We start from the raw sequence: 24634 nt of genomic DNA on the forward strand, positions 1-24634 counted from the left end.
CCACCCAAGTCTATGCAATATGTTGTTACGGTACATGTGGCGGTATGCCCTCTCCCTAAAATCGATCTAATCTATCCCGGAAGAAACCAATACCACGCCCAGTTTATGAAGTTACCGCATCCCTCTTCATACCGCTGTCCCTATCACCATCGACGTATCCCGAGTCTGTCTTGGTTGTTGTTACATATCCCGCTGCTCCGGGACAACGCTGCGAAGCTGGCCCTCTGTGATGGCCAGACGAAGGTTGCCGATGGCCCTGTGTCCAAGATGTTAGTGACCGTCCTGGACTTGGGCTCGGATGATGGTTTCACTTACCACTCCTCCATCTTGGTCTCCGTCTCGACAGTCCATGTTCCCATGTGTGGGGCCAGGAGGACACGAGGGTTCTTGAGCAACCCCGGGTGGACTTGGGGTTCAAACTCGTAGACATCGAGACCTGCCGAGCTGACCTGGCCTGACTCCAGTGCTTCCACCAAAGCGTCTTCGTCCATGACGGCGCCGCGTGCCGTGTTCACAATCACGATGCCCTTCTTCATTTTGGCGAATTCCCGTCTTGAGATAATGTGGCGGGTGGCGTCCTAGAAGTTGTCAGTTCGCGCATACGTGTATGGAAAGAGAAATATCAGTAGGAAAGTGGGAACTCACATTCAGGGGCAAGTTGAGACTCAACACGTCGCTGCCAGCCAGCAGCTCGTCGAAACTGACATACTTGGCCCCAACCTCTTTCTCGACCTTTGGGTCCAGTCGGGTGCGGTTATAGTACCAAATCTTCATGCCAAAAGCGCGTGCCTTCTTTGCCATGTTGCGGCCGATGCCACCCATACCAAGGATGCCGAGGATTTTCCCCTGGGGATCACGGCCCAGCTCTGGGAGAGGATCTCCTCGCCACTTGCCTTCTCGCAGAGCCGCCATGCCGACGGCAAGGTTGCGGAGGGCGCCCAGGAGCAGGAAAATTCCCATGTCTGCGGTTGCGTCATCAACAGCCGTCGGGGTATTCGAGACGCGGATACCACGGGCGGTGCAGGCCTGGATGTCTACTTGGTCGTACCCTGCCCCGTTATGGCAAATGAAACGGACAGAGCGAGGGAGCGCATCCAAGAGCTCAGCGTCAATCTTCCCAGTTATAGCAACGCTATCGAAGGTGCGGTATGCCGCCACACATCCGTCGAATCCTCCAGACGAGGCTTCAACAAGGAAGTCTCGGCGGCATGAGGACACCGGCGTGATGACTTCAGCGATGGACTTGATGGACTCCCAGGCCGCGTGAGCACTAGATGCCGCAAAGTTAATGACTGGTCGGCTTCTGGGGGCAGATAATGATGATCTTGGGGAGATTATGGTGTCCCCAACGAGCAATGCTGCGGAATCCGCCTCTGATTCCAGTCACTCCGTGAGTCTCTGGGCGAGGACGCTCCGTGATGCAGGCGACAAGAGAGAGCAGCGGCTCATACATGGATTCCGAATCACAGGCAACACTTACTGTTCGATTTGTCCCAATAATAGCACCTTTGGCTTCGACATGGTGGGCAGTGACCACAACACACAACTTGAGCTGGTATGATAAATCAGCGATGTCAGGGTTTGGGCGTGGTGTTTGAGTTAGCTGAGGTGGTACCGTGATGTGGAGAGAAAATGGCGGCCGATGAAACCTCAGTGTACAAGAACGGAATGGGAGCAGGCCTGACTCGAAGGATATATATACAATAGGCAAGATGGCAAGAAGGATGGGGATGGATCTAAAGACGACCTGTTAAGTATGCAAAGGGTCAAGAGAAAGAAGGAGTGAGGCAAGCACACATGCAAAACAGGTATCTAGGGACGACGCAGTCTTATCGCCCTGATTTCAACAAATCAACAACACCCAGAAACATACATACAGGTGCACATGGGGCCCAGGCACAGGCACCTAGGGGTATGTATCTCCCCCACATGTCCAACCTAATATTAACCTTAGGTAGCTCCAGGGACATATGTGGCTTTGTGAGACGAAATGGGCTTGACGATTGGTTGTACCCCCTTGAGAGCATGTCCGGCGCTGGCATCCGGGGGCCGTGCTTGTTCATGCAGGCATGGCCTGCATCCAGTTTGATATGTGTGATGGACCGGGTTCTTGCGTCCCGATTCCCCGGAACTCGAGCCGGGGCATACGCAACATCCAAACCCCAATACACGCCGGTTGGTAATGGCATTGTCTGCTTGCTCACCCCCACTGCCCGGCTCTTACACACACCCAAGAAATGCCCACAGAAAAGATACTTCACCTATGATGGCCAACAATCAGTAATATCACCATTCGGCTCTCATATAGAGCCCGAGTGATATTTCCAGAGAGCCCCGGTTGACGGGGTCTATGTTTCTCTCTGATGCTTGCCCATCTGCCTTTCTACAGGTGAATTAACCCGGCTCATGCTTATGACAATCCCTGTCTGGTTCTCAACGCCGCCCCATTTGGTGTAGTTGGGATATCACAAGCCCAAGCCCAACGCCGTACTTTTGTTGAAAATGTGTACCAGATATCCCCTTGCCCTTTTATACCATGCCGAAACCCCATTATGCCATGCAAACCATGCGTGTTGAAAGACAATCGTCCGAGCACAACCCCGGCATCTCACCACACCACACCGATCGCCCCGGGATATGTAAGATGGGCCAGGAGGAAAAGGCCGCAATTAGTAACGGTAGCTGTGGGGTTGTTAGCGGTAACCGCTTCAGAAAGAGGAGGTGGAACAACAACGATGGAGACATACTGGTCGCTCTTGTAGGGACCCTCGATGGCCAGACCGAGATAGTCGGCCTGGACCTGGGTCAAGGTCGTAAGCTCAGCGTTAACATGAGCCAGGTGGAGGCGAGCGACCTCCTCGTCAAGAATCTTGGGCAGCACGTAGACCTTCTTCTCGAGTTTGCCGCTCTTGGCGAACTCGACATACTTCTTGGCGAACTCCTCGTCATTGTTCTTGTACAGCATGATCTGAGCGAGGACCTGGTTGCTGAAACTGCAAGACATGACGAAGGAGCTGTGGCCAGTGGCACAGCCAAGGTTGACAAGACGGCCCTCGGCCAGCAGGATGATGTGACGGCCGTTCTTCAGGAGGAAGCGGTCAACCTGGGGCTTGATGTTTTGGACAGACGCGGCGTTGGCCTTAAGCCAGGCAACATCGATCTCAACGTCGAAGTGCCCAATGTCTGTGTTTGCCGTGTCAGTAACCTGGTTCTGAGAGCGAATATGGAGCGGGATAAGTCATAGGGGGAGGCACGTACTGCAAACGATGGCATCGTTGGGCATCTGCTCGAAGTGCCTGCCAACAAGAATGTCGCGGCAGCCGGTGGTGGTGACAAAGATTTGACCGATCTTGCACGCCTTCTCCATGGTGGTGACCTCATAGCCAGCCATGGCGGCCTGGAGCGCATTGATGGGGTCGATCTCGGTGACGAGGACGCGGGCGCCCATCTCACGCAGGGCCATGGCGCAACCCTTGCCGACATCACCGTAGCCAGCAACGACGGCGATCTTGCCAGCAATCATGACATCGGTGGCGCGCTTGATGCCGTCAATCAGCGACTCGCGGCAGCCGTAGAGGTTGTCAAACTTGGACTTGGTGACCGAATCGTTCACATTGATGGCGGGGACCAGGAGCTCACCCTTCTTGTACATGCGGTACAAGTGGTGGACACCGGTGGTGGTCTCCTCGGACACGCCATAGCAGTCCTTGAGCATCTCAGGATACTTGGTGTGGACGAGGTGGGTGAGGTCACCGCCGTCGTCGAGGATGAGGTTGAGCTTCTTGCCATCCTTAAAAGCGACGAGCTGTTGCTCCAGGCACCAATTGTACTCCTCCTCGGTCTCGCCCTTCCAGGCGAAGACGGGAATGCCAGCAGCAGCAATGGCAGCAGCGGCATGGTCCTGGGTGCTGAAGATGTTGCACGAAGTCCACGTAACCTCGGCGCCGAGGGCCACGAGGGTTTCGATCAGGACGGCGGTCTGGATGGTCATGTGCAGGCAGCCGGCGATACGGGCACCCTTGAGCGGCTGATCAGCCGCGTACTTCTTGCGGATGGCCATGAGGCCAGGCATCTCGTTCTCGGCGAGCTCAATCTCCCTGCGCCCAAAGGCGGCGAGGGACAGGTCGGCGACCTTGAACTTGTGGGCAGGGGCGGCCATTCTGTCGGTGGTAAAGTGATTGGGTTGTCGGAAAGTGTGCGTGAGAACCAATGTGAGCGGAGGGGAGGGAGAACTGGCAGACGGAGAGCAGAGGAGGATATGGCAAGAACCTGGAAGTCAAGATAGGAGGAGGAGGAACGGAAAATATTCAAGGGGCGGGGGCGGGGTCCTCATGGCCGATCCGGTTTTGTTGTTAAAAAGCGGGGCACAAAAAAATCCGGTGGGGTGAGGGGTCAAAAACTCGCCCGTTTCGGGAGGAGGGACGCAGGAGAACGGAAGCGTTGCCCAAGCCAATGGAACTGGGGGAGGGACACCCGGAAACGGTTCGGGTCGCCGAAAACCACTTGCAGGCACAGATGCCTCCAACCTGGAAGGTCCGGTTTCCTTCATTCGAGAGGTCGAGATGCCTGATGTAATAGGTGCCTGACCAGGGTACCTACCTTAGGTAGCGGATAAGACATTCAGGATAACAAAGTACACAGTAGCTGCGTCAAGATGGGGCACCGGAGACCGGGAGGCGGTGAGGCAGGTTGGTATCGACAGGACTCTGCCCGGTCCAGTTTGGAGACTATCCAAGCGACCAGGTCAGTTAACTTCACAAGTCGAGCAGGTTGCTAACTGAACAATCGACAGTCGGTGAGCGACAGTAACGGTCTCGGGTGCCGGAGAAGCGACGGGTCCAAGAAGGATTGTGTTACAACTAAGATGGCCTGGACATGTTCGGACATGTTCACCAAATATCCATCAAGCGTCTCATCGAGCGGCCCAATCCACACCCAGTCGATCTGGAGAGAGGAGTCTTCCCCCCCCCCGCGGACGCATCCTCTTACTCGTCTCGGGGTATGGAGTAGACCGCCAGAATCAGATTGGTCTTTCCAGAGGTTGGGCACGGCCAGAGGCACACGAGGATATGCAAGAGGTCTCATCGGACTTGGTTGATGGTTGTCGGTGAAGAAAATCGCCCCAAACCCGTCCATCCCCACCTTATCACACATAAGCCAGTCGTCCATCTGGCTTAAACACCCGACAACAATACACACGAGCTATCTTGACACTGGCATCGAACGAAGGTGCAGGGGGCTGCGTGATCTCGTCCAGGGTGGTTGAGCATCGCCCGGGTGGCTGAAGTGGAACGACAGGGCCGTGTCGTGGCACGAACTGTTGCCGTATTTTCTCACCCAGACAGCCCATTCAATTTTATCGACCAGGGAGAGTGGTCGTCGCGCCTGGTATGGAGCCGTCTACGATGTGTCACGTAACCAAGGACAGCTGCACCAAGTGTCTAACGTCAGGAGTTAGCCTTGGTTGTTGATCTCCCAAGACCGCAAAGAGAGGCCATCAATTCCTAGTGAGCGATTTGGGGCTTCGCGGGTTGTCCTGAAACCATCCCAGCGTAACACACAGCTGCGCCCCCAGACCCATGAACGCCAGACCCAATGGACACAAGGTATATCCGATCATTGCCGGGACCAATAACCACAACCCTATCACGGACTTCCGGCGCAAATACCTCGGGGTATTTTTACTCGGGCAACAGATTCCCCCTCACGGCGAACAGCTTGGAAGTGACGGTGGCGGTAAAGCCATCCACCTGCTTGCTGTACTGCTCGACTTGCCGAGCATTAAGCATCCCCTCGAGCCGGCTGGGCTCCTGCGGTAGCTTGAACAGCCTCTGCCACTCATCCTCCGGGAGCGGTTGTTGCTTGGCTGCCAGGCGCGCCGCGTTCTCGGCTTTCCTCTTCGCCTGCCATTGCGAAATCTTGAACTGCTCCCGGGCCAACTGCCGCTGGTAGTATTGGTGGTTGTTCAGATCCGAATAATGGGCTTCAATGCTGTCGAGCAGCAGGTCACAAGTCTTTTCAAGGAAGGGATCAATCGAGACGTCCAGCGTGTCGAAGGACGGGTGTGGCGGCAACGGGGCGGGGTCGCGGCGAATGTCGTCAAGGGAAGTCGGGAGAGGGATCTCGGAGGACTCGGGAGGAGCCGGGATTTGGTGGAGGAACGAAGTAAGCAGGTGCGAGTTGTGGACGATAACTGGCACCTCAATGAGAATGTCATGGAATGACAACTTGGACTTTTGCAGACTGCACAGTAATGGACTCAGCAATGTGTTTTGCTACCAAAAGCATGGACGAGAAAGATCCAACTGACCTTTCGGTGGTGAACTTTCCCTCTTTGTACGCCGCCATAAACTCCGGTGACAAGCGGAAAGCCCGGAGGCTCAGGGCGCCCTGGGAGCTCCTGCTGACGTCGTGGACAAGCGCAATTGTCTTGTCGTTCTCGCGCTGGTAATGGTACTGGTTCTCGATGAAGGTGAGGTTGACAAAATTGCCCATGGTCGCGCTTGTATACCACCCGACGTTGTTGGCATCAATGTTGACTTCCTTGAGGTGGCGGATCATCTCATTCTGGTAGGCAATGTTGGCCTTAGCACGAGGAGCAGCCGCCGCGAGATTCGAGGCATCGGCCTGATGGCCGTCAGTGGCGGAGACGTCCAACGTTGGGAAAGGGAAGGCGTTTGTGATCTCGAGCACGCCGTCGACGTCCATCCCGACCAGGGACCCGGTGGCAGTCGTTGGGAATGCCGAAGAGCAATGCTTGACAATCTTCATCACTACCTGTGGCCCAGTTAGTCCAGCTCGGGCCGGGAATACTTTGCGACCCAAAAATCGCTGGATCGTACCAAAGACTCGACCTGCGCCGTTTTGAACGGCACATCTTTTTGCGTGTCGACCATGGCGCTTATCGTGGCAGTCAATATTTCTGGCGGTAAGTGGGCGCTGAGACAGTGGCTTTGCTGGTCGATTGTCGGGGTTGGATTTGCGACTCCCGTTGGTGGTAGTGGTGGTGTTGGTGGTGGTGGTGGTGGACTTTTGCAGTTTTGGAAATCTTGTATCCGTTTGTGGGCAACAAACCAGGCAGTGCCGCAGCTTGGATGAAAGAGAATGGACGCAGGTGAAAGGTGGGGTGACCCACCAAGGCCTGGAAGCGGGGCCGCCGGAACCTTCCTCAAAGAGCTTTCGGTGGCTGGTGTGCGCAGCGGAATGTGGCTGAAAACGACGCCAGAATTACACAGTACGTCTGCCTGTCTGTCCCATACAGGCTGATACCGTGATACCGTCATGGGTATTCTCCCCTGGCCGGTTGCTCTCGTCGCAAGGCCTGGATGATATCATCGCCATGATGGAGGCTCGAGTTCGCTGCCGCCAATTGCTTGCAGTTTCACCCGCTGGTCATGCCCAAAACAGCAACCATCCCACGCACTCCCCCCACGTCCAGTGTCAGTGATGTGCTTTAAATCAACGACATCCCTTCAATTCTGGTGGTTGCCTGTCCGAGTGCTCTCTTCTTCATCTCAACTCGGGCGTTTTCTAGGTCCTTCGGGGCACTGTCCTAGGCAACTTGGCTCATCTCTCGTTCATCTATCCAAATACTTCTACATCGAGTCTATTAATTGTGGTATCGTCGTTGTCGCTTCTCTTTTGGCTTGTCATTATTTCATCGCGTCCCTTATGATGGCGTGCAAAGGTACCTATCTTCTACCCCGCCTCCTTCCCTTCATTCCTCCCAGCTCGAGATATCCCAACTGCTAACATCGTCCCGGATTGTCAGCCTGAGGCGGTCGATCTTCCAGAATGAGTACATTGACCGCGCCGCACCCGCCGCTTTTCGGTGAGCTGGGCCTGCGCCCCCTCTCCTCGCGTCCTCGAACGACCGCCAGATGCAGGTCGCCAGGTTCCGGCCTTCGGTGTCTGGTGTTCCGAACCAATACCTATGTCAAATGTCAGCAGGTTGATTCGAGATCAAGGGCCAATGGTTAGACCATACTTCAGGAAGCCGCCGCTCGCCGTCGCTTCGGCGTGGGCAGCCTTGTCCAGGACCCCGAGGTCGGCATACACCGTCGTCGGCGGTATCCGGGACCTGAAGGCAACAACAAAGAAGGAAGTTTCCTTCCATCTGTGGTCGACTTCGTGGGCAAGCGCCCGCAGGGTGTCGATGATTTCGTCCCAGTTGAACGATTCGATGTATGGTGCTGTGGCATAATCGTTCCGCAGGCATTTCAACCTCGTGAGGGCCAGGGCAAGGAGTTTGTTTTCCGCATCAAGAGTCTCTAAGTCCAGTAGATGATCCTGTTCGAGGTACGGGGAAACCACCAGATATCGGTCTCCTTTGAGAGCTTGGTCAAAGTGCGAGCTGCTTTCCTCGGATTCCTCGGAAACTCTGGCATATTTCTTGGTGTCCATGTCAAGGACTTTTTCTCGCGGAATCCCCTCCAAAGCCACTAGGTGTTCTTCAATGACTGTCATTGTGGGCACTCTGCTGGTGGTTGTTCCGATGAGGGCGGTGCGGAAACGAATGGTTGAACAATGGGAATGTCTGGCGGACAGGCAGCCAGTATGTCTAAGTGTATCGTGATTTGAGCAAAGGGATTCTCATGGAAAATACGGAGTGAGGAGGGACAAGCAAGCCAGATGCCCTCTTTAATGGATCGGAGTCGGCGGTCTACCCGATAGAACCCACAGAATCCACGACATTACCTATCTATCTATGGCGACCTGCGGTGAGCGGATCGCAAATTCAACCTGTGTCACAACCATACCTCCCTCCCCCTTGCCCTCTGTTGCAGTGCTAGGGATGCCCGGGTTTGCTCCTATGGCATTCCTGAAACCGCCCGGATCGCGCAATCGCTTGTGTCTGTGGTGCGATAACAGGTGTCCATCTCACTTTAGCCTAGGATGCTTGGGGTTACGAGGTGTGAATAGACGGTGAACCCGATGGTTCATGGATGTTTCGCATTCCCACGCTATTATCCCCTTGTACCCATGCAAGATTATAAAAACAATGGGAGGAATCCATGTCAGCAACTTGAAATCGTGTTCATATGATACGCATGATTCTCTTTGCAAACCCAAATATGAAGATTGTCCGTGAGTTGTTTCAGGCACTGGCGGTATCCCTGTCCTGTCAGTCGCCACAAAGAACCGTTGGAGCCTGCGGCTCCTAGTGCGACTAGAGTGATGACTCACTCACAATGATGATCGGAACAATCACAGGTCGACTTGTCTCACTGTCTCTTTGTTTAGCATTGTCAATAAATTCAAGGGCTGCACAAATGAAGAATAGTAGAAAGATTATGTTCATTTAGTCATGAGACTTCGATATTATTGTATGCTAGGATTGGAGGAGTCAGTGTCAGTTTTGAGTTTCTGACAAAGAAAAAAAAATAAAAATAAATAAAAACAGCTGGCCCCAAGGGCCGAGGACAGGCCAAATGGGAGACATTCATAGAAGTCAGGTCTGTTCAGATCAACCCGGGATGGGGAAGACGAAGAACGGGGAGAGCTTAGGGGGGTCGGTCATCAGACTATGTCTACCTGCTCGACCCAGCGTCTGATTGACCCTGCAAGTGGCCATTTTCACAGCAGATCAAGGAACTCACGTGGTCATGGCCACGGCAACCTCCTCTATACTGTATTTGCCCAGGGCTTCGGCGTTGCAGAAGGAAAGGAAAGGAAAGCAAAGAATAATGGGCGTTGCAACGTGCGGATTAAGGCATGGGAAAAGGGCATACTAGCGCGTACCGGCAAGGGGAGCTCCACTCTGTGGTAGGTCGAGACCCGCTCTCCAGCACCCTCGGTGAAAGGAATATAGTTATACTACAGTATAACTAAGTCCTGCTAGGATTAACCCTCCCTTCCTACCTACACAAGATATACATCCTTTACTTAACCATGTCTCCATTCTTCTGCCCTATAGTAGAAGTAGTTAAAATGTATTATTATTATTTCTCCTACTCCGCCATGCCCTTGGTCAGGGCTCGTCGGTCCTTCTTCGGCTAGTATACAGGAAAACCGTACCCGTAGGCCGGGTGAAAAACCTGTAACCCTCCTTTAGAACCACTGATATAGGAATCCAAAAAGCTACAGAAGAAAAGGAAAAGAGTGGCTAGGCCAGTGCCGGCCTGGGGGCCCTCTGTGGCCCCCTGGCCAGTGCTAGCCCGGATCCTCCCCTGAGCCTAGGTCTAGCCTTACGGCTAGCCTATACTCTGGGAGCCTCCCCGACTGTAAAAGCCAGTTCACCACCCCCTTTGCAAGCCTCTGGGCTCTGGCGCCCCTGCCACGCAGTACGTAGTAGAGGTCCAGGCGGGTCCGAATCGCCCGAGGGTCCCAGGGTCTAGGCCTTGGGGGGTACTGGCACCAAACCACCAAGTGCTCCACGGTTTCCTCGCCCTGCCCACAGGCGCAGTGGGGAGTGTTGATCCCCGGGACTTTAGCCCTGAAAAGGAAGCCCCTAAGGCCTACTGCCCCTGCCCTCGCCTGGGTGAGTAGGGAGCTTTGAGCCTTGGTTAGGCCCTGGTGGCGAGCCAGGGCCCTGTCAGTGAATAGGAAATCGGGGGGGTCCTAGTTAGCCGGTCTCCAAGGCCGCCTACCCTGTACCTGAATCCTCTGTTTCTACTGCTCCTTCCAGGCCTTCCGTAGTACCTCCTCCGCCGGCCTGCCCCTAGTCTACTGAGCTACCTCTAAAGCCCTTTTCTTGACCTTTGTAGGCTCCTGTAGTCCCTGGGCCCTTTGGGCGCCTTTTTTACTTCTAGGCTTTCTGAACCTTTTGTAGAGCCTGGTGTAGGCGCTGGTAATAATCTCCGTAGGCTTCTGGCCCTTTGGTAGGACTGGCTGCTGGATTTGCTTTTCGAAGTCTGCGAGTTGTTTGTTGAGGTAGAGATCTAGGGGGGGGACCTAGGCCTTGGTTTCTAAGGTGTGGGTGGGTGTGGCCCTGTAGGCCCCTGTAACTATGTGTAGGTTATAGTTCTAGGCCCTGCCTAGGCTCTGGGCAATGCCCTGGGTAGGTATGTAGAAACTAGAGGTGCTGTAGGCGATAGTACTACGTATATACTTCGTCTATACCTCCAGGGCCCGGATTAGGACTGGGCCCTAGGTCTTTGCTGCGATCCTAGTTAGGGCGAATTTTTAGGTCTGTAGCTTCCTTTCTATAGCCTACCTATGGGCTGCTTATAAGAGCCTTTAGTCTAGTTAAACCTCTAGGAATCTAGCTAATTGGGTAGGTTGGATAGGACTGACCCCTTTGTTTTGGGGGAGGGTGAGGTTGATTGGTGTAGCCTATTGCTTTTGGCCTTTGTTGAAGTTCATTAGCTTGTTTTTTTTTCGTTGTAAAGGCTATTCTCTGGGTCTTTGTCTACTATAGGTAGGTGTCCTATATCCTTTTTAGTTGCTAGGTGTTAACTTTAGGGGTTTTCTTAAAGGCTAGGAGGTTAGTATTATCTATGAACTTTACTCAGCTTAGGTACGGGTACTTCTTCTTTAATACCTTATATAGGGTGCTAATATAAAGGAGGAAGAGTACTGGGGATAGTAGGGAGCTTTGGGGGACCCTAGCCCTTATTGGTATAGGCTTTGTAGCTCTGCTGTTGAATTAGAGGATTATTAAGCGGTTGGCTAGCTAGGTGTATACCTTAGAGGACTCGTTACCTTGGGTAACCTAGGTCCTTAAGGGTAGTTAGTAGCCTAGTATAGTTTATTATATTAAAGGCCCCTGAAATATCTAGTTGTAGGAGGGAGGTAGATATCCGTTGCCTCCAGGCCTCCTAGACCTAGGCTACTACTAGCTATACTGCTAGTTCTGTAGACCTGTGGGCCCTGTTGCCCATTTGTTCCTCGGGTAGTAGGTTATTTGCCTCGGCTGCCTCGGTCACCCTCTTCGCCACTATAACCTCTATAACTAGGGCTATAGTCCTGTAGCCTGCGCGGGTCGGCTTGCCAGGCTTCTGGAGCACCACGGTTTTGGATTACCTCAATAATAGTAGTACTGTCCTCATAGATACAGCCTAGATATAACCAACTAATCTAGTCATCGTAGAAGTAACAGCCTCTATCTAGATAAGACTTCCTTTTATCATTATATATTAGGGATAGAGTTCTTGAAGTAACGCAAAAAAGTTCTAGAAGCCTCACTAGATCCATTTACTAGGGCTTTGCTAGATGCTATGAAGTAGTAAAAAGGTTCTATTATCTGAAACAGGTGTACCCTGATTCCTTCTCTCTTTTCGCAGGTTCTACTAGAATCGTCTTAAATATCCTTTAATTCCAGGGTATATTACTAGGCTTCGTTTTATAAGGCCTAGAAGTTAATTGTTATATTACTTACTTAAGCAAGAGATAAATGGCTTCTCCAGATTAGAGGTCGGTTTCTTATAGAACTTCTACTTCTAGTAAAAACGTTTGGTTTTAGCACTAACTGCCAGCTAAAAAGACTTTTAACAGAAATCGTAGAAGAGTCCCCTAGGTTTCCTCCTGGGATTATTATGCTCGTTAGCTGTATAGTCCCTATCAATTAAGTCTGTATAGTTTACCTCAAGAAACTTTAATAAAGAGTTAAGGATATAAACAGCCCTCCTATCCCCTAGTGAAAGTAAAAGGATTCTAAATTCTTGACTAAGTTAATCGTAATACACATCGATATACAGCTAAAGTAATCAGCCTTGGTATAAACAAGTTTAAAGTTTCTAAATCGTGTACCTAAAATTATTCCTTCCCGAAAATATATATTTGCATCAGGAGTTTAACTGAGTTGTTTTTATTAAGCTTTACCTTCTCGATTTTAGTAGTCATCTCAACGCAGGGAAGGATCGACTTACTAGGATCGACTTACTACTTAGTAAATATTCATAGTTATTATTAGGTTTAGTAGTAAGTTTGGACAATGATAGCGCTTTGCTTTAAAGTAACCGAGTTAGTGGTTCAGCTCTTAACCCAGCGTGCCAACTAATAAATATATCGGTCCTTCTTTTCGATACCTTAACGGGCTATACGTTCTCGGTAAACGCTCTAGCCTTTTCATTTAAGGTTATGTCGTACATTTCATGTATAGTGGGAAGTTAACTAGAGTTTTCCCTTAAAGGGTCTTTTAAAGTGTTCGCCTTACTCTTTATAGGTCTTACTGCCTTACCCATAACTTGTTACTCTTAGCCTTAAAGGCAACCTTTTACTCTTAGCTACGTCTTTACTACTTCAATATCGTATAAGACTTGTCGTAATCTTTTAGTTGATAGACATACTAAGTAGCTCTAGTACAGCGCTATATTGCTCTGTTTAGTTAAATAATTAGCTTACAGAGGAGTTATGCTAAGCTCGAACAAGATACTAATAGGTCCTTATCTTGTTATTATCTCCGTTATTAGGCTAAGCTTTAAAAAGGTAATAACATGGACCTCTAAGATAGATTTAAAAGCGCCTTATTAAGGGCACCTTCCTAGGCTACCTGTGCGTAGGCCTATTCTATTCCTCGTTGCTTTTTCTTTTGTAATAGAGAGGTCTTCGTTAATACAAAGGTTATCCGTAGATATAAGGACTGTATAGGGTTCCTTCTCTGCGATTTTATTAGTTCAACGTTCCTTTTATCTTAGGCCGGCGACGGGGTTTAAAATACCCTACCTATAAAAATGGATCTGGAAGAAACGAACGGACCGATTAGGTTTCCAGGATCAGTCTATTACTAATCAACTAAGCCTAAGACTAACTCATTGATTAAGCTGCTAAGATGGGAATTAGTAGTATAGTGTGCGACGCTACCTATAATAGGGGCTAGGAAGGTGAAAACGAAATAGGCTAGCGAAGTAAGGAGACTTGTGAGCGGTTTTAGTACTTTGACGATAGCTGGTATTAAAGTCTACTTTCAGACTTCGGTAAATCTTCAGCGCTATAGCTAGCGCGGTTGAGCTATCCGCCGAATCCCTGATTAGGTAGTTTGTTAAACTAAAAAAAATCTTTATCGACGGGTTATTGAGACTATTTTATCGAACCGTGCCGGTACCTTCTTTAGAACTAACCTCGATAAATAAAATAGAATAAAATAGTAGAGAGGCCGAGGACTTGTTACTAACCTATTTGTGTACTGAGGGCAACGCTTTCTTTAGCTTACTTGACAATATAATGGAATACTATAACGTTGTATTAGAGCTATTTAGTATACTTGTTAGCCGTATTCTGGACTTTTAGCAGTCTAGTACTCTATTCTAAGTCCCTTGGGGAGGAGACCGCCGACGTCTAGACGGCTTTTAAAGTTAAGCATAGCCTCCTACGGTAGACATTTAAAACTATTTACGAGGGGACGATGACGCTTAAGGAATGATGTGATGAAGAAAACTACGTCCTAGCTAATATATAGAGATGGAGCATGCTACACCCCTTATAGCAAAGTCGGTTAGCTCAAGGAAAGAGATTTGGGGCCTTAAGGCGGACTAGCCGAATGATTTATATATCTAGTAGGGTAGAACGTTAACTTAAGTATCTAAATTATTAAATTATTTTAAGGAATAATGGTCCTTATCACCTGACCCTAATGCTAATACTTATCGTTCCCTAAGTAATTATCCTCTTATCCTCCCCGTTAGAACTCCGACGAAGCCTGAGAAACCAAGGCCCTGAGAAAGCTGACAAAATATCTTAGCTAAGTTAATTCCCTAGTAACGATAATGTAAAAAGAAAGTAACAACTATGTAATGGCTGGAAAAAACTCTCTCTTTTAGAGTAAAGGTATTGAATTTAGCTATATAGCTACGTTTGTTCATTACTAACTACGGTACCGAGTACCTAAACCCCCCTCTGTCTCTATCCCTTAACAATAAGAGTAGTTTATAACCTTGACTTTTTATTTACTTTCTTTAAGGCTAACTAGCTATGTTAACCCTGCTAATAGGAGCTCTATGACTTATAAGCATGTTAGCCTTAGAATTAAATTAGGTAAATAGTTCTACAACTTCTATTGTAACTTCCTATACCTAGCTATTTATACTAACATATACTCTATATTGTAAGCGGACTGTACTGCATAGAATGAAAGCTATAATTATAAAAACAAAGTATTCTAGGGAACAAGATATCCCTTATAATGGTTTTAGAGTAATAATATAAGCATTAGTTAACATAGGACTGTAAACAAAAGTATTTCTTAATAAAGAAGCAGTAGCTACTCTGTGTATCGAGCGGCTCTTTTATGAGAGAAACTACGCGTTCCGTTACCATTTTCCAAGTTCGAAGGAAACCCGTAGAAAAGGTTAACTGTTATATCTTAAGGAATACAGAGACCGAGAAGAGAAGAATTATATAGGTGGGTATAAAGAGAGCTACTTATTAAAGGGAAAATAGGTATTATCGGGTTTATGTTAACTAAGCTACTAAGGAGTTCTCCTTAGTGCTGTCCGCTGGAGGCCAGTGTAGCTAGAGCCGGGCAGCTACTGTTTATATATATAAATATGGTAGCTTATCTTGTAGAGGAAGAGCACTAACAGGAGGCTGAACGTGGGGACGGTGTTATAAAGGCGTAGATCGAGCAATAACGGTAATAATATGCCGAACACTCTACCTAAGTAACCACCTTGCTGCTAAGGGTTATTTGAAGAAGATTAGTGATAACTAGGGCAAAACTGTCCGAGAAACCGCCAACACTACAGGAAAGTCCTCTGCTAAAAGCCTAGGTCCAGATAGGTTTAATCCTTAAAACCAACTATTAGTTAACAAGATACTATGAAATAAAGTACGTCTTATGCGGAGAGCTTATAACCAAACGGATTGATGAGGACTCGGAGGAGTAATATATGATCTAGCGGCGCTGCTGAACTAGTGACATGGACATATGTATTTTATATCTAAGCTATTAGGATAAGGCCCTTTAGGATGTTAACCTAGAGGGGGAGCAAAAGTCGAACTATATCGCGGATTCTAGCTTCATTACTTTTCCTATAAGGGAAGGGCAGCTTTAGCTAAAAAAGAGAATTTTATAGGGGAGACATCGAGAAAGGGATAGCTGAAGCAGTAAAGTAGTTTTCCTACCCCCAACTATTTACTAGCGTCTTCCTAAAAAGGAGTCTAACTAGTTACCTTGAAACTACTCCTACTAGTACAGGATCAAACTCGTACTAGGGCTAGAGTTACCTACTATCTTTTTTCCCTTTTTAAAGCTGGACTAGCTAGACGTATTAATAACCTATGGTAGGGAAGCTCTAGACAAAGGCTTTATTATACCTAGTCCAGCACCCTTTACCTCCCTAGCACTCCTTGCTGAAAAGCTAGATAGAAGTTAATACTTCTACGTAGGCTACTAGAAACGTAGTAAAAGATTAGTTAAGAACTAATACCTATTACCACCAATTAATGAAACCCTTTGCGAGCTCAGTAGTACTAACTATTTTATTACCCTATTTTATTAAACTTAAAATCCAGTAGGCCTTCTATAGAATCCGTATGACCTCGGAGGTAAGGAAGTAACCTCTTCCCGGACCCGATACAGTTGGTTTATAGGTTATACCATTTTAGCCTTTAAAATAGGCCGGCGACTTTCCAGGTATTTATTGTTAATTCCTAAATCTTTCAAGTACCTTAATATGTTTATAACTGCCTATATTAATGATTCTATTATCTATTCCAATACTCTAGAGGAATGTAAAATGCTTCAGGCTATAGGCCTTTAGATTAATATTAAATTATAAATTCTTCTGGAACATGAATTGGCAGGCTATACTATTGGTATATTAGTATATATAAAGTGGAAGTAGACTCCGTTGAGATTAAGGTAGTAGTTATTTAAAACACGCTATAGATAATTCCTATGGTTTAATCTTTCCAGGGTTCTGGAATATCTACTACTAGTTTATTAAAGACTATAGACGTGTAGCTCAGCTATTAGAAGCTTTTAAAAAAGAAGTTTAAGTAGACCCCAAACTATGAGGAGGCATTGATAAAGATTCAACGTTTCATAACAAGTATCCTGATAGTGACCCAGAAAGAATAACGCGCCTGGAAATTAATACCTCTCGAGGAGTACTTAGTTATAGAAATACTTTCCTAAAACATTATGGAGGAGTAGCATCTAGGATACTTCTCTAAAGCAATGTTAAAAACAGAGGGTAACTACTAAATATGACCAGGAGTTGTTAAATATTGTTTAGTCCTATAAGGAGTAGCGCCCCGAACTACTTGGTATTAAGAGGGACATCTAGATCTTTACACACCTTATATATTGTATAAAATCATTTCTGATATCAGGTCGGTTGCGTAGTTGGAGTTCCTTTCTGCCATTAATTAGATTATTTACTGACCGAGAAAATGGAACGCTATAATTAACGCGTTATTATAAAAACGAAGATATTAACTACCTAGAAGGCGACATACGAGGCTTGATACATTTAAATACTTCTCCCAACATATTCCCTCACCCCTGAAATTATCTAGGAATTTCTAACAGATCCCTGGGGTCTAGCAATTATACTAATAGGAAGTAGAATGTATTTTAAGTCTTTACTAAATAAGCACCTATGCAGAATTCTGCTAATCAACCGGATCCGTACCCTGAACCGAACTCTGGAGTTCTCAGACAGCTTTAGGGATGTTGTCCGGAAAAGAACTACAAGACTGGACCTTAAGGGACGATAGCCTGCTCCTAAACGGTAACTACCTAGTAGTCCCACTGGAAGAGAATCCATAGCTTTGACACTTAGCTGAATACTTCAAGTACAGCAATTATTTTTTTAAAAAAAAAAAGAAAAAAAGGTTCCATCTACAGAAATCACACCAAAACTCACTATTTCCAACTAGTACTATCATGACGGTTACAAGGTATGATATTGGCGAACATGAGGATAAGTACATTACTAGGAGACCTTTATATACAGATCCTTATTTTAGTGCTGTTCATATCATTTTGAGAGTACCTCTCTACATTTGCTGGTAGATGCCCAGTTTTGGCCAAGGGTTAGGGTTGTATGTAGATCATTCCAGGGCTAGATACTTGACTTTAAACCCAAATAACTTTGGAAATCATATACTATCCCTCACGGGGAAGTAGGATAACCTAGGATCCGGGACAGGGGCATAAACGCCGCTTATTTACATCCATATAAGTAAATACCCGATTTAGAAAGCTTCATTCATAGTAAGCTAAACCACCAAAACTCAAGGGAAAACCCTCCTATTCTACACTTTTTCGAAACCTCCAACAAGCTGATCAACATAGACGACGATCTAGAAAAACGTATCTCACTCGCTATACACGCCTGGGCCGAATTAAAGGCCCTATCGATCCGAAAAGCCGCAAACCTCTTTAAAGTCCCCCATTCCACCCTCCATACTTGGATCCACAGCCGTAACCCCCGAAACGCTACCCACAAGGATTAACAACGCCTTACAATAACCGAAGAGAAAGCCATTGCCGACGCCGCCTTTTAACTCTATACCTAGGGATGGCTAATGACCATCAAGATAATCCGAAACCTCGCTACACAGGTGCTGCATACCAAGAAGGACTTCGACCCGCTCGGCCAGAACTGGCACCAGCACTTCCTCCGCCGCCACAGTAATCTCCAAGCACTCTACACACGGGTCATAGATCAGAAGCAGAAAGATGCCATCGACTACGACACTCTCAAGCACTAGTTCGACCTGTTTATAACAACCCGCCTCTCCTACAACGTCGCCGATAACAATATCTATAATATAGATAAGAAGGGATACATAATAGGCGTCGGAAAAGATCAATATATCATCGTTCCCATTAACTCCAAGGATACAATTATCACTTAAGCCAGTATCGTAACTAAGTTTCTATAATTAAGTATATTTCCGCGTCTAGTTACATCTTACCCTCTGTCAGGTACGCAGAGACTGATTGGTAGATTCACCGCGAAGTGGGGTCGAGACTGGACGGGTAAAAGAAACCCGCCCGACCTCTAGGTCCTTGAGAATTCCTCCCTCCTCAAGGTTCAGTCTTCTCAATTCACAGAGGATAGAATCCAACACAGTGGTCACCCTTATTCTACAGACTCTGATCACCTCCCCTGACAACGCCCTATTCCCTGACACCCTCCTTCATCATCTTCAAAGATAAAAAACTAAATATAACCTAGGTCCTACCTAACATTAATAAAAAAACGATAATTTAAGCTTTGGAAACCGGTTAGACTACGAATAAGATCGCCCTCGAATAGCTTGACCACTTCGAATACTATACCCGAAAGCACTACCGTAGTAAATATCGGCTCCTTCTCCTCGACAGCCATTCCAGCTATATATCGCCGGATTTCGTTCAATTCTATATTAGCCGTAATATTATCCCTCTATACCTACCGCCATACGCAACCCACAAACTCCAGCCACTTGATATCGGTATCTTTAGGCCCGTAAGCAACAGATATCATCAGTTAGTAAACGACACCTCTATGTTCGGCAGGACCCGCATCAACAACTACCAGTTCCTAATCCTCTACTACGAGAGCCGAAAAACGATGCCTAGGAATATACCCGGTACATAGAGAGGAGCTGGGCTGGTGCCGTTCAACCCGGAAAAGTTCCTTAGCCCACTACGTCCACCACCTAAAGATCCACGCTGAACGCACTAAAGATGCCAAGGTCAATAACAAGCGCACTCGGCCCCTGCCCCGACCCTCGGATCGTATAGCCGTAGAGCCATTCTTAGAGGAGGTAGATACACTACTCCGTCAGCTCCCCCCGCCCTGCATCAGCGCCGTAGCGAACGCCCTTATTCGTACAAAGGAATTAGGCGGCTTTTACCATACCAAAGCAATTGTAGCCGAAGAAACTACCCGTCAAACAGTAGAATCCCGGAAGAATTAGAAGAAGAAGGCCAAAGCACACTATACTAAGGGTCGAGTACTCTCCTCGGCAGGGGATTTACTGGAAGAAAGGAAGGAAATGGAGGAAAAGGAGGTACAGGAACAAGAGGAGAAGGAGAAACAGAAGCGGTTACTTAGATAGGTAGGGTTTACAAAGAAGGTGTAGAAGGAGATGCCCGTCGCAGCTGATGTTTTCCAGTAATTCGCTACACTATAGTTTTCTATATCTACCTATTTAATCGCCCTGTTAATAGCTTCACTTTTTCCTATTTAGTAGTAATCTAGTTAGTATTTTCCTATTTGTAATAGTAGTGGTAGTAATAGTGGTGATGTAACCCCTGGTTGCAAGTGGAGAAATGGTATCCTAGATCCTAGATTGTCCCACTTCCCCGTGAGGGATAGTATAAAACCTAATGCTACTCTACTAAGCTGAAGGTCTCTTTAAATATAAATTATTTTAAGTATGCCGGGGAGCTCGCTAGGCGGGATAGAACACCCCAGGGCCTAGAAGAGGCGTTTAACCAACTAGTGGCCGAACTACAGGCGATCGCGGAACGAACCACGCCTAACAAGAAGCCGAACCGCGGCTTTCAGGCCCCATGGTGGTCCCCAGAGATCCGAGACTTTCGCCGGCGGGCCAGGGAGGCCGAGAGGGCCTACAAGGCAGTCCCGACCCCTGAGGCCCGCACGGAGCTCAACAGGGCAACCAGGCGCTCACCAGAGCTATTCGAGCCTCTAAAACAGCCAAATGGAGGGCAACACTCCAGGAGGCCCGGGATAACCAGGAGCTCCTCTGGAAGCTCGAGCGCTAGGCCCGGCTAAGGAGCTTCGCCGCGGCGGATCTCCCAAAGCTTCCTGCACTCCAGGACCCCCACGGGGGCCCTGATTTAACGACTTCTGAGGCTAAGGCCCGGGCCTTAGCCAGCCGCTTCTTCCCCGACCCACCAGCCGACCTCTTAGACATTCAGGACCCCGACCTGGCCTACGAATAGCCTAACAGCTTTGAGATCAGGGAGCAGGTCACCCCCTAAGGATATCTGCGAAGCCCTATAGGGAACCGCTCCCTGGAAGGCCCCGAGGGGCGACCTACTACCTACGGGCCTACTTAAGGCGTATAGCCGGTCACTAGCCCGCGTTCTAGCGGTCCGGGCCACTGGGTGCCTACGTGGTAGGGTGGTTCCCCCCCAGGTTCAAAGTAGCCAAGACCGTGGTGCTCCAGAAGCCTGGCAAGCCCCCAGCCACATACCGGACCCCGGTAGGCTACAGGCCTATGGCCCTACTACCTACCATTAGAAAGGTTATAGAGGTTATAGTGGCGAAGAGGGTGACCGAGGCAGCCGAGGCAAATAACCTACTACTCGAGGAATAAATGGGCAACAGGGCCTACAGGTCTATAGAACTAGCAATACAGCTAGTAGTAGCCTAGGTCTAGGAGGCCTGGAGGCAACGGATATCTACCTCCCTCCTACAACTAGATATTTCAGGGGCCTTTAATATAATAAACTATACTAGGCTACTAGTTACCTTTAGGGATCTAGGCTACCTAAGGTAGCTAGTCCTCTAGGTATACGCCTGGCTAGCCAACCGTATAATAATCCTCTAGTTTAATAGCAGGGCTATAAAGCCTATACCAATAAGGGCTAGGGTCCCCTAAGGCTCCCTATTATCCCTAGTACTATTCCTTTATATTAGTACCCTATATAGGGTATTAAAGGAGAGGTACCTGTACCTAAGCTTAGTAAAGTTTGTAGATAATATTAACCTCTTAGCTTTTAGGAAAACCCTTAAAGTTAATACCTAGTAGCGAGAGAGGGTATAGGATAGCTGTCTATAGTAGGTAAGGACCTAGGGAATAGCCTTTGTAATGGAAAAAAAATAATCTAATCTACTTTAACAGGGGCCGAAAGTAATAGGCTGTGCTAGTTAACCTCGCCCTCCCCTAAGACAAAGGGGTCAGCCCTATCCAGCCTACCTAGTTAGCTAGATTCTAGGGGTTTAGCTGGACTAAAGGCTTTTATAGGTAGCTTAGGTAGGTTGTAGAAAGGAAGCTGAAGACCTAGGAATTTGCCCTAACTAGGATTGCGGTGAAGACCTGGGACCTAGGCCTAATCCGGGCCTGGGAGGTGTATATGAAGTATATACATAGTAGTATTGCCTATAGCGCCTCTAGTTTCTATATACCTAGCCCCCTAGGAGGCAGGCCCCAGGGTATTACCCAGAGCCTAGGCAGGGCCTAGAACTATAACCTATGCGTAGTTACAGGGGCCTATAGGGCTATACCTACCCATGCCTTAGAAACTAAGGCCTAGGTCCCCCCTTAGATCTTTATTTTAATAAATAACTTGTAGACTTCGAAAAGTAAATCTAGTAGCTAATCTTACTAAAGGGCTAGAAGCCTGCGGAGATTATTACTAGCGCTTATACTAGGCTCTATAGGAGGTTTAGAAAGCCTAGAAGTAAGAGGGGCGCCTAAAGGGCCTAGGGACTATAGGAGCCTATAAAGGTTAAGAAAAGGGCTTTAGAGGTAGCTTGGTGGATTAGGGGTAGGCTGGCGGAGGAGGTACTACGGGAGGCCTGGGAGGAGCGGTGGAAATAGAGGATTTAGGTATAGGGTAGGCGGCCCGGGAGGCCGGCTGACTGGGACACCCCCGACTTCCCATTTACTGATAGGGCCCTGGCCTGCTACTAGGGCCTAACTAAAGCTCAGAGCTCCCTACTTACCTAGGCAAGGGTGGGGGTAATAGGCCTTCGGAACTTCCTCTTTAGGGCTAAAGTCCTAGGGGTTAATACCCCCTACTATGTCTGTAGGTAGGGCGAGGAAATTGTGGAGTACTTGGTAGTTTAGTGCTAATAACCCCTAAGGCATAGACCCTGGGACCCTAGGGCGATCCGGACCCGCCTGGACCTCTACTACGTTCTGCGTGGCAGGGGCGCCAGAGCCCAGAGGCTTGCAAAGGGGGTGGTGAACTGGCTTCTACAGTCGGGGAGGCTCCCAGAGTATAGGCTAGCTGTAAAGCTAGACCTAGGCTTTGGGGAGGATCCGGGCTAGCACTGGCCAGGGGGCCACAGAGGGCCCCCAGGTCGGCACTGGCCTAGCCACTCTTTTCCTTTTCTTTTGTAGCTTTTTGGATTCCTATATCTGTGGTTCTAAAGGAGGGTTACAGGTTTTTCACCCGGCCTACGGGCACGGTTTTCCTGTATACTAGCCGAAGAAGGACCGACGAGCCCTGACCAAGGGCATGGCGGAGTAGGAGAAATAAATAAATAAATAATAAATAACTTCTTTTTTTACTAAAACCTACCTTTTAGGTACATCCTTCGCTCTTGTTCGTGCTGCTTGGGGAGTATGAAGATCATTAAAAATAACGAAGAAAAGGAACGCTACATCTAGCGTATGTATAAGCCGCTGCAAAGAGCTATAAATCCTGGTCTACTAGCTCTTCTATAAACGTAATAGCCAACGTTTTATTACTCTGTAGTCGATTCGACGGTAGAACACTACTAAGCATCGCCTATTTCTACGAAGAACGCTATTACCCTCCCGAAGAAGACCGGGTTACGAAGGCTTATTCCTCGGCATTTTAATACTTCGGAATGGCTGATAGTAATTAAGGTTATTTACAGGCTTGCTACTGAGCTGTTAGCTTAGCAGAAAGATATATATTTCCTTCCGGCTCACATTGGTGTCTGAACTATCTTTCCCGCTCCCCCGACTTACGGTCTCGTACAACAGATTAAAACCGAAAAGGTATGCTCGACAAATGCTACAAAAGTATAGTTCGAGGTATTTTAAACTATCCGGTTTAAATATAGTGTTCCCGATAAGAATATCTATGATATAGATCAGATAGAGAGGAATAACGGGAAATAAACTAGGGCAGTGGGTTATGATCCCTTAGAATAATATTTCTCCTATGGCTGCTCAGCTGGGTAACCGGAAATAGGTTTTGATTATTAAGTGTGCACACCTTGGAATGTGGTCCCTTACTTTTACCCTTCGTTATCTTTAAGCGGATGAATGAATAATAGTTTAGGTCCTCAAGGATAGCTCTGTGTATCTATAACCCGTTGTTTGAGCCTCGGATAATATTGAGATTAATAGTAATATCGCGATGGAGTGGATCGAGTATTTAACTGCTATATCACACCCCGATGACTTTTGAATATCATACATTAAACCATAGTAAATGTAATAGTTATAACTTCCATCATCTTGTCATGTACTTTATTACATTATGTTAGAGCTGTTTATCCCCCTCTGTCTACTCTAGAAACACTCCAGCCTCTTGATAGTTTTTATTTTAGTCCGCTAGTAATCAAATATATATAGTAGCCAAACTAACTTTTGCCTCTGCGTTAAATAAATTACTATCCCTAGATGCCTTTAGTCCTATGTTTTTATAAGGGAGAAGGTATTAAGGAAGTCTATTCTGTCGCCATGGCAAAGCGCTAGCCTTGTTCCTTTTCATCTCCCAAAGAATCCTTACCCTTCTCGGCCTATAGCCATACCTTACGTACTGTTAGCAATACTGACTTAACCAGGCATTATGCCAAGGTTACGATGCCTAAGCGCGATATTATCCGCTGTATTCTGCGTTTTAGAGAAGTAGGACAGTTTGGGATCCGGGACACCCCAAAATTATAGCAAAAAGTCAACGACAACAACGTCATAGAAACGGCCTAAATTCTGGCATTATGATGACAACAAACTATTATTATTATTTCTCCTACTCCGCCATGCCCTTGGTCAGGGCTCGTCGGTCCTTCTTCGGCTAGTATACAGGAAAACCGTACCCGTAGGCCGGGTGAAAAACCTGTAACCCTCCTTTAGAACCACT

The 24634-nt window shown here is 47.9% G+C and overlaps 7 protein-coding genes across 7 annotated transcripts; 3 read left to right on the plus strand and 4 right to left on the minus strand.

Moving 5' to 3' along the window:
* Window positions 1–180: 180 nt before the first annotated feature.
* VTJ04DRAFT_4153 (uncharacterized protein) lies at window positions 181–1521 on the minus strand (the record flags this gene model as incomplete). The annotated part of the gene is made up of 4 exons (XM_069362132.1): window positions 181–256; window positions 316–578; window positions 646–1270; window positions 1481–1521. 4 exons carry the CDS (start codon window positions 1519–1521, stop codon window positions 181–183), a joined length of 1005 nt encoding a protein of 334 aa, XP_069219109.1.
* Window positions 1522–2025: 504 nt separating this feature from the next.
* On the plus strand, window positions 2026–2398 carry VTJ04DRAFT_4154 (uncharacterized protein; the record flags this gene model as incomplete). The annotated part of the gene is made up of 2 exons (XM_069362133.1): window positions 2026–2175; window positions 2309–2398. 2 exons carry the CDS (start codon window positions 2026–2028, stop codon window positions 2396–2398), a joined length of 240 nt encoding a protein of 79 aa, XP_069219110.1.
* A 271-nt stretch (window positions 2399–2669) lies between these two features.
* VTJ04DRAFT_4155 (uncharacterized protein) lies at window positions 2670–4159 on the minus strand (the record flags this gene model as incomplete). Its single annotated transcript, XM_069362134.1, has 3 exons — window positions 2670–2682; window positions 2748–3183; window positions 3259–4159. 3 exons carry the CDS (start codon window positions 4157–4159, stop codon window positions 2670–2672), a joined length of 1350 nt encoding a protein of 449 aa, XP_069219111.1.
* Window positions 4160–5390: 1231 nt separating this feature from the next.
* On the plus strand, window positions 5391–5635 carry VTJ04DRAFT_4156 (uncharacterized protein; the record flags this gene model as incomplete). Its single annotated transcript, XM_069362135.1, has 2 exons — window positions 5391–5414; window positions 5459–5635. The coding sequence occupies 2 exons, from the start codon at window positions 5391–5393 to the stop codon at window positions 5633–5635; spliced, it is 201 nt and encodes a 66-aa protein (XP_069219112.1).
* Window positions 5636–5681: 46 nt separating this feature from the next.
* On the minus strand, window positions 5682–6896 carry VTJ04DRAFT_4157 (uncharacterized protein; the record flags this gene model as incomplete). Its single annotated transcript, XM_069362136.1, has 3 exons — window positions 5682–6243; window positions 6311–6777; window positions 6843–6896. The coding sequence occupies 3 exons, from the start codon at window positions 6894–6896 to the stop codon at window positions 5682–5684; spliced, it is 1083 nt and encodes a 360-aa protein (XP_069219113.1).
* An 821-nt stretch (window positions 6897–7717) lies between these two features.
* Window positions 7718–8466, minus strand: VTJ04DRAFT_4158 (uncharacterized protein; the record flags this gene model as incomplete). The annotated part of the gene is made up of 2 exons (XM_069362137.1): window positions 7718–7931; window positions 7988–8466. The coding sequence occupies 2 exons, from the start codon at window positions 8464–8466 to the stop codon at window positions 7718–7720; spliced, it is 693 nt and encodes a 230-aa protein (XP_069219114.1).
* Window positions 8467–18414: 9948 nt separating this feature from the next.
* Window positions 18415–18600, plus strand: VTJ04DRAFT_4159 (uncharacterized protein; the record flags this gene model as incomplete). The annotated part of the gene is made up of 2 exons (XM_069362138.1): window positions 18415–18520; window positions 18554–18600. 2 exons carry the CDS (start codon window positions 18415–18417, stop codon window positions 18598–18600), a joined length of 153 nt encoding a protein of 50 aa, XP_069219115.1.
* Window positions 18601–24634: the final 6034 nt, after the last annotated feature.

This window comes from Mycothermus thermophilus, assembly GCF_041956435.1.
Source record: "Mycothermus thermophilus strain CBS 625.91 unplaced genomic scaffold VTJ04scaffold_3, whole genome shotgun sequence".
NCBI lineage: Eukaryota > Fungi > Ascomycota > Sordariomycetes > Sordariales > Chaetomiaceae > Mycothermus > Mycothermus thermophilus.